General features: G+C 38.3%; 1 protein-coding gene across 1 annotated transcript in view; it reads left to right on the top strand.

Annotated features, from left to right (window-relative positions):
* The first annotated feature begins 8399 nt into the window (after window positions 1–8399).
* LOC111705639 (ionotropic receptor 25a) overlaps window positions 8400–9175 on the top strand; it is a 17566-nt gene continuing 16790 nt past the window's right edge. The window contains exons 1-2 of the mRNA XM_023478256.1: window positions 8400–8480; window positions 8628–8674. Of these exons, the coding sequence (XP_023334024.1) occupies window positions 8445–8480; window positions 8628–8674 (83 nt within the window). The 5' untranslated portion in view covers window positions 8400–8444. The remainder of the gene's footprint in view (window positions 8481–8627; window positions 8675–9175) is intronic.

The raw sequence follows: 9175 nt of genomic DNA, 5'->3' as shown, positions 1-9175 counted from the left end.
CCCCCCCCCTCCCCATTGCAAAGCCATACTCTTCTCCTACTCCTTATACTATTTATTTCTAAAAAGTGATTATTTCCGATAACTTTCTCCATTTTTTTCTGACGCAAGAAATGCTTAAATCACTTTTGTAGAGAAACCACGAATGAGAACAATCAGTTTTCAAAAACAAAAAAATGAAAATCTATTTCATCCTTGATCAGACAAAGCTTTTAAGGGAACTTGCAATTACGCTTACAAGTTAACTTACCTTCATGTAACATTTATATATTTCAATTGTTATCTTTGATTAACTCTCGTTTTACATTTTGCACAAGCGGCAGTTTGTTTATTCAGATTGGAAATTGTAAATATTTCAAAAAAAGAAATGAAATCCAAATTGGTTTGTAAAATAGAATTGGTCTTAAAGGGACTGTTCAAGATGTTTATTTCGTAGTGACCCTTCATTTAAAGAGTGACCTAGCGGATTCACAACGGTACCTTTAAAGCCTAGATCTTGTAAGTCATTTTATTGAAAAACCACAATTTAAAAATATCAGTTTTCAGATAGGAAAAATACTGCGTTTTCGTTCTTGACCAGAGAAATGTTTAAAGGGACAGACCGGTTATGTAAGGTAGTTAAGCTGAGTATAGAGTGTTGTGGAAAAATCATTTGACGAGGAATTGAGGGAGAATGAGGAATTGGGAACAAGAATGAGGAATAGGAGCCTAATAAGGGAAAGAATGTAAGAGGAATTGGGAATAAGGAACAGAGTGGGGTTGGGAAAATAATGAGGGATTGATATTCCGGTCTGAGGTCATCAGATGGATGATGGAGAAGGGTAGATAAAGGAGATTGGATAAATGAGAAAGGAGATGGGGGATAGTCTGTGAAAAGAGGGAGGGGGAGATAAAATTGACATCTATCACTAGAATTAGATCATTTTCATCTCTATATATTTCGCCAAAAACGTTGGCATCATCAGGAGTTCGTCCTATATTATTACAGATATAAGCAATATGTATGTAATATGTATGTATGTATGAATCGAAAACGCCAAGGGGGTGAAGGGTTAAAACTTAAAGAGAAAAAAATATCCAGGATATGAGAGATAGGATTAAGTATCGTTTACAATCCTGCTAAATACCAGGCCTCGATTCATATGAAAACCTTCATACAAGAGAGAAAGGAATAAAATGAATTCAAAATTTAATTAATTTGAAGATAAAGAGAATAAATGTTTCTAAAAATATCTTCTATAAATAGTTTTCTTGAATTCATTTGCTTTAAGGAAAAGAGTTTTCACATTTTATTTTTTGTTAAACCCTATCTTGGGAGGGGACACCCACCCCCCGCCTGTTTATTTTATATACATGATTTAAGAACGGGGTATATAATTTTCATTTCGCCATTTTTGGCCTTTTTCAACAATTCTCGGCTAAATTTGTTTAGGAATTTTAAAACGTGCAGACAACATTTTGGAAATCATCAAACTTGGTTATGACCATATTTGACAGAAATTTTTTTAAATTCTGAAATAGGTGAACAATCGCGTCTTTTAACACATTTTTCAGCTCCATCTGGAAGTGGTTAAAGTAAATTTTATTTTCAAAGTACCCCAATGCCATTGATTTCAAAAAGTATTTTGACAGTTTAGAAATGTCTTTTAACCCTATTTACCTGCTACGGACACAATTTATAGATAAATGCAACAATATTTGTTATAAATTGATGAATTGATGAAAATATATATTGGATATTGTAAATATGCTGTTAAAAGAAAAACATTACAAAACATGGAGTAATAAGAAAGGATTATTTTCAGAGAAAATATTATATTTATTTTTATTGAAAACATTGATATATTTTGCCAAATATACTTTAAACATTTTTTCTACAGCAGAAACTAGACACTGAGTATCCATCCTTATAATTTTAAAATCTAATGTGGCGGATTTTAGAACCTAATGAAGCGGATTTTAAAACCTAATCTAGTGGATATTAAAACATAATGTGGCGGATTTTAAAACCTAATGTGGCGGATTTTAAAACCTAATGTGGCGGATTTTAAAGCCTAATGTGGCGGATCTTAAAACCTAATGTGGCAGATTTTAAAACCTAATGTGGCGGATTTTAAAACCTAATGTGGTGGATTTCAAAATCTAATGTAGCGGATTTTAAACTCTAATGTGGTGTGGATTTAAAACCTAATGTGGCGGATTTTAAAACCTAATTTGGCGGATTTTTAAAACCTAATGTACTGGATTTTAAAACCTAATGTGGCGGATTTTAAAAGCAAATGTGGCGGATTTTAAAACCTAATGTGGCGGATTTTAAAACTTAATGTGGCGGATTTTTGAAAATTGTCAATTTTTTGAAGATTCGAAGTTTCAAAGTTTCAAATAAAATTTGAAATATTTTAGCGGGGTGCTAATAAGCATGAATAAGTAAGACTGAGTAGTCAAAGCTAACTGAATATATATTTATCAAACAACAGTATTTATACAAGATGCAGTATACTATAATCTAAACAATAACAATAACAATGTGTACTGCATTCCAGGAATCCAACAGGGGCGCCACAAGACTCCCCCCAGACATCAGCGAGTAGAAAAAGGAGCTGATGTATGATCTCTCACAAGCCTCCGAGGGTTTCTTCGTTGCAGGGATGGCAAGTCATCCGCAGGAGGAGAAACTGTAGTAAAGTTGAGAGTGGTGGAGTAACAGCATCCTCTCTTACAAAAACATACTCACATAGAAGGAGAGCAGGGGGAAGCTGTTTGGGGGACTCAGGGCGAGGAGAAACCAGCAAGAGCCTACTCAACCCTTTGAAGAAAAACCTTATGAGGGAACTCAGCTGAATCAAGGAAATCTTCAGTTAGTGTTAGAGGAGTACCATACACTGCCTCAGCAACAGACATTCCAGTATCATCTTTGGGAACAGAACGAAGTCCAAGGAGAACCAGAGGTAAGTGGCGAATCCAATCAGGACCAGCTAATTGAGCTCGAATGGATGTTTTCAGAGAACGGTGAAACCTCTCTATCAAACCATTACTCTGTGGGTGGTAGCTGGTGGTTTGTGAGCGTCTTATGCCAAGAATCGAACAAACTTCTGACCAGACCGAAGAGGTGAACTGTGCTCCCCTGTCAGTAGTGATGACTGATGGAACTCCAAAACGAGAAATCCATGAAGAGAGAAGTGCTTGTGCACAAACCACAGCTGTGATTGAGGATAGAGGAACAACCTCAGGCCATCTGGAGGTCCTGTCAATCATGGTGAGGACATATGTAAATCCCTGACTGTTGGGGAGAGGACCAACCAAATCCAAATGAACATGAGAAAAACGTCTGCCAGGAACAGGAATTTTCTCGACAGGGGTATGAATATGTTTCTGAATTTTATTTTGCTGGCAGGAAAGACATGCTTTAGCCCAGGATGCTACTTCTGTTGATAACCCAGGCCAAACAAACCTACTAGAGACAAGACGTCTTGAGGCTCTGATCCCAGGATGTGAAACTGCATGAAGATGAGAAAAAACATTTTGACGCAGGATCCAGAGAAAAAACATTTTGACGCAGTGAAGTGGGAACAAGTGGCCGAGATGTACCTGTTGAAACATCACAAAGCAAATGGAAATCCTGAACAGGGACAGATCACAGGATCCAGAGCTGGCAGAACTGACAAAGGTTTAGATACAATTTTTGGTGCCAAAGGAGCCAATGAAGCTGGTAGAGCTAAAAGTTCTAAAGGTGCTGATGAAGCAGATGGAGCAGAAATAACAGAGCAGGGCCTGGACAGAGCATTAGCTACAGGATTATCAGCACCAGGAACATAGATGATTGTACTTGTAAACTCTGATATGTAAGCAAGATGCCTCTGTTGACCGGTTGACCAAGGAGGAGAAGTCCTGAACAGAGCATGTGTGAGTTTATGATCGGTGAATAAAGTAAAACTTCTGCCTTCAAGGAGGAAACGAAAGTAGCCAATGGAAGAGTAGGCAGCAAGAAGTTCATGATCAAAAGCAGAGTACTCTTCCTCAGTCAGAGAAAGCTTCCTTGAGAAGAACGCTAGTGGAGACCAAAGTCCAAGGGCCTTCTGTTGAAGGACTGCTCCAATGTGAGTGTTGGAGGCATCAACAGCAAGAGAAATTGGTGCTTGAGGAACAGGGTGAACTAAAGATGCCACTGCAAGGAGAAGTTGTTTACTCTTGATGAAAGAACTGTTCAGATCTTCAGACCAAACAAGAGACTTGCCTGGACCCTTCAGAGCATTAGTTAACGGAGCCAAAACACCTGCAGCAGTCTTCATGAATCTTCGGTAAAAGTTGAGAAGACCCAAAAATCTCTGGAGAGCAGGCTTATCGGAGGGAACTGGAAAATCCTTGATGACATCAGTGTGCTTGGACAAAGGTGTTCAACTTGAAGCAGAGACTCGGTGGCCAAGGAATTAAATCTCCGAAACAGCAAACTCACACTTAGGTAAACCGATTGTAAGCCCATGTTGCCTGCAGAGCTCAAAAACTTCTCGCAGGTGAGAAACATGGGAACTGATGTTCTTGGAGAAAACCAAAATGTCATCCACAAAGACAAAACAGAAAGGGAGGTCACCAAAAATCTGGTCCATCATTCTCTGGAACGTTTGGCCTGCATTTCTCAAGCCAAAAGGAAGCCTGAGGAACTCAAACATACCAAATGGGGTGATGATGGCAGTCTTCTGGATGTCAGAGTCAGACATAGGAACCTGGTAGTATCCTTTCTGGAGATCCAATTTGGAAAAAACTGAGGAACCATCCAAGCAGGATGTAAAATCTGCAATGTTAGGAAGAGGATACCGATCTGGAATTGTGACATTACTAAGTCTCCGATAACCACCACAAGGTCTCCAACCTCCATCCTTCTTCCTAACCATATGGAGCGGACTGGACCATGGAGAACAGGAACGACGAACTATGCCTGCTTTCTCCATTTCAGCAAACTCCAACCTAGCAATCTCAAGCTTCTCTGGGTCTAAACGCCTAGACTTCGCAAACACTGGTGGGCCAGGATTAGTTTGAAGGTGATGGCGTATTCCATGCTTTGGAGGAGCAGCTGTGAATCCATCTGAGGAGAGAACATCTGGGAACTCTCTAAGAAGATCACGAATGGAGCTTGGGGTTGCAAGAAGAGCTGCATGAAGGACCTCTGATTATTCTGGAGATGAAGAAAAAACTTCTCCAACTGCTGACAAGGAAGAAGAATCTAGAACTCTGTGGCCAGCTACATCAACAAGCAAATGGTGGTGCCGTAGGAAATCAGCTACTAGTGTGGGAACAGTTACAGGAGCTAGCTGAAAAGACCAAGAGAATCTTCGGGAGCCAATACAGAGGGGAATTTCTCTGGTACCAGCACACCGAACTGAAGATCCATCAGCAGTTCTTAGTTCAACAGAATTGGAGAATACAGAGCTAGAAGATGGCTTGGAGCTGTGATGAGGAAAAACAGAAATGGTGGCACCAGAATCCACAAGGAACTTCCTGTTACTTAAAGAGTCTTGAAGGAAGATAAGATTACTCCCAGGTGAACCGGCAGGTAGAGTAAATGAACCCTCCTGCCGGACTAGTGGTTTTCCGACCAGATACAGGGCTGAAAACATCTATGAGCATTGTTTCCAAATTTACGATGGTACCGGTTGTAAACATTGTCAGAACCTGAAGAGGACTGAGGAGCAGGAGCTGATCGAGATGCAGGAGATGATCATTGCCATGAGGATTGGTTCTTGGGTTTAGAGGAACCCCCTGGCCGTCCAAGAGCAAAAGCTTCATACTCTTCAACATTCCCAGAGACATGACCAACCGGAAAGAGAGCCCAGCTCTGCCAGAGTGCATCAGCTTTAAGAGCAAGAGCTCTAGGATCAAGAATACTCTCATGAATCAAGTGACTTCTAATCTCTGCAGGTAGTCGTCTTAAGAAATGACCTCTAAACATAAAATCTGGTTTGGAGTCTGCAGGGTAAAGTGCCAGCATCTTGTTCATAAGAATGCTAGGCTTCTGGTCCACAACCAATGGAAGGTTAACCAATGCTTCAAATCTCTCCCAGTCACTCAAGGAATACAGTTGAAAAAGTCTGTCCTTGAGTGATTCATAAGGAGCAGCAGGTGGTGCATGGAGTAAATCTGATAGCTGAGGAGTGACATATTGGGGGAGCACAGAGACCACATAATATAACTTGGTCCTAGAGTCCGTAATTCTCTTAATGGCAAACTGTGCCTCAGCCTGAGCAAACCAAACCTCAACCTCCTCTAGCCAAATAGCAGGAAGCTTCAGTGAGACAGTGTTGATTACACCAGAGTTGGTTGCTGCACCAAATGTAGTTTCTTCCTCTCTAGACATTTTGAAAAAGAGAAGAAAAAAAAACCCAGAATAACTGTTTCTAAACCTACTCAAAGTTTGAACTGTGAAAAACACAGGGAGTTCGAAACGTTTCAGTAAGGAGTACAGTTATAAAATTTAATAGAGTGAAATATCACGTTGGGGTCACCAGTTTAGCGGGGTGCTAATAAGCATGAATAAGTAAGACTGAGTAGTCAAAATTAACTGAATATATATTTATCAAACAACAAAATTTATACAAGATGCAGTATACTATAATCTAAACAATAACAATAACAATGTGTACTGCATTCCAGGAATCCAACAGGGGCGCCACAATATGACAGCAATTAGNTTGAATAGTTTCTCCTGTGTGTTGCTGTAGTTCCTGGGCTGTTTGTCAATAATTCAATATTGACTCAACTAAATTCTATTTAAACTCTCTTCAACCCGCCATCAAAGTGTTCCAGGGTTATATACCTCCATTCAGCAAACCATCAGAGTGTTCCAGGGTAATATACCTCCCTTCAACTCACCATCAGTGTTCCAGGGTTATAAATCTTCCATTAACCCAACATCAGAGTGTTCCAGGGTTAGCTAACTCCCTTAATTCTACCCACCATCAGAGTTTTCCAGGAATATATACCTCCCTTCAACCCACCATCAGAGTGTTCCAGGGTTATATACCTCCATTCAGCAAACCATCACAGTGTTCCAGGGTAATATACCTCCATTCAGCAAACCATCAGAGTGTTCCAGGGTAATATACCTCCATTCAGCAAACCATCAGAGTGTTCCAGGGTAATATACCTCCCTTCAACTCACCATCAGTGTTCCAGGGTTATATATCTTCCATTAACCCAACATCGGAGTGTTCCCGGGTTAGCTAACTCCCTTAATTATACCCACCATCAGAGTTTTCCAGGAATATATACCTCTCTTCAACACACCATCAGAGTGTTCCAAGGATATACACCTCCTTTCAACAAACCATCAGAGTGTTCCAGGGTAATATACCTTCCTTCAACTCACCATCAGAGTTTTCCAGGGTTTCCTAACTACCTTAATTCTACCCACCATCAGAGATTTCCAGGAATACCTCCCTTCAACACACCATCAGAGTGGTCCAGGGTTATGTAACTTACTTCAACTCACCATCTAAATCTTTTCCATATGGCTGTTGGAATCGTTTTATATTCATATGTTTAAATATATTTTATAAATAAGCATAAAATAATCATGTTGAAGAATTCAACTAATTTTGTGATGTTTAGAAGTTTAAATTAAGCAATTAAACTTTCTGCTTAGTATTTTTAATTTCATCCGGGTATCAAACAATTACATAACTTAGACATTTTGTCTTTGGAAATTTAGAAAAATAACAGTTTATAATATTTTTTCTAAAGTGTAAAACACAAGAAAACAAGATTTATTAGAATCAATATGCCAAGGAACGAAAACATCTGGGTGAGTCTGAAAAATAGCTGGTTTAATGAACGTACTACATGGGTCTGGAAAATAGCTGGTTTAATGTACATACTACTTGGGTCTGGAAAATAACTGGTTTAATGTATGTACTATGTGGGTCTGGAAAATAGCTGGTTTAATGTACGTACCACGTGGGTCTGGAAAATAGCTGGTTTAATGTATGTACTACGTGGGTCTGGATAATAACTGGTTTAATGTACGTACTACGTGGGTCTGGAAAATAGCTGGTTTAATGTACGTACCACGTGGGTCTGGAAAATAGCTGGTTTAATGTATGTACTTCATGTGTCTGGAAAATAGTTGGTCAGATGTACGTACTACATGGGTCTGAAAAAAATTTTAGAAAATTATTAAAACCCGGTGCGGGGGTGGAATTTTTCCGTACTTTTAAGAAAAATTATAACTCATAAGTCTTTCTTGGGGCCAAAATGGCAAAGAAATTTTAGCTTTTTGTCTAAAACTTATAATTTATATTTGGGGGTTGTTGGTAAAAGTGACTTGTGTATTCATGCAGCAATTTAACTTGTTTTAAAAAGGATATAAATTATGAGTCAGTAGAAATTACAACTACAGTTCCTTTAAAGGAGAATACAGTGGATACTGTGTGGATTTGATTAATGAACTGAAGGACATGATGGGATTCCAGTACGAGATTAAAGTTGTTGAGGTCAGAAAATAAATAAGAAGATTTTTTACCTAAAATTTTTTTTTGGTCTTTAAAAATTCAAAATAATTTTTTTTAACTTACCTCCAAAACATCTTCATATTACAATGCAGGATTTAAAAATAAAATAATAAAATATGTATTCGGCAGGACTACGGAAATATGGATATGGATATGTCATGGAATGGTATGATTAGGTAAAATTTTGTTTATAAGTGGGGTTTCCTACTTACAATGTGTGGTTTTTGGTAAAAAAAAAAAGTTGTGAAAAAGGTAAAATGTTTTTAAAATTGTTGATTTTTAACTTCTATTATCCTAATACATGCATGAGGTAATGCATAACAAGGTTTGTTTATAATTTATTGTGACGGATTAGAACAAATTAAACCTGGGTTAAATAAAATAGAAAATAAAAAATTACAATAAATAAGTCAAGCTCTGTCAAAGAAAATCACCTTCTGTTTACAATGTTTGTTATCGTTTAATAAAACTAGTTCCTAGCAGTACTAACACGTCACAGTAAAAATGTACACAATCCTTACACCACTACCTTCAGGATACCTATTACTATTCCTATTCCTATTCTATTTCTTTCCCTAATCCTATTTCTATTCCTCTTTCTATTCCTATTCCTATTCCTATTTCTATTCCTATTCCTATTCCTATTCCTATTCCTATTCCTATTCCTATTCCTATTC

The sequence above is a fragment of the Eurytemora carolleeae genome, unplaced genomic scaffold, assembly GCF_000591075.1.
Source record: "Eurytemora carolleeae unplaced genomic scaffold, Eaff_2.0 scaffold664, whole genome shotgun sequence".
NCBI lineage: Eukaryota > Metazoa > Arthropoda > Copepoda > Calanoida > Temoridae > Eurytemora > Eurytemora carolleeae.
The sequence above is the reverse complement of the archived record's forward strand: the minus strand, read 5'-3'. Positions and strand labels throughout refer to the sequence as shown.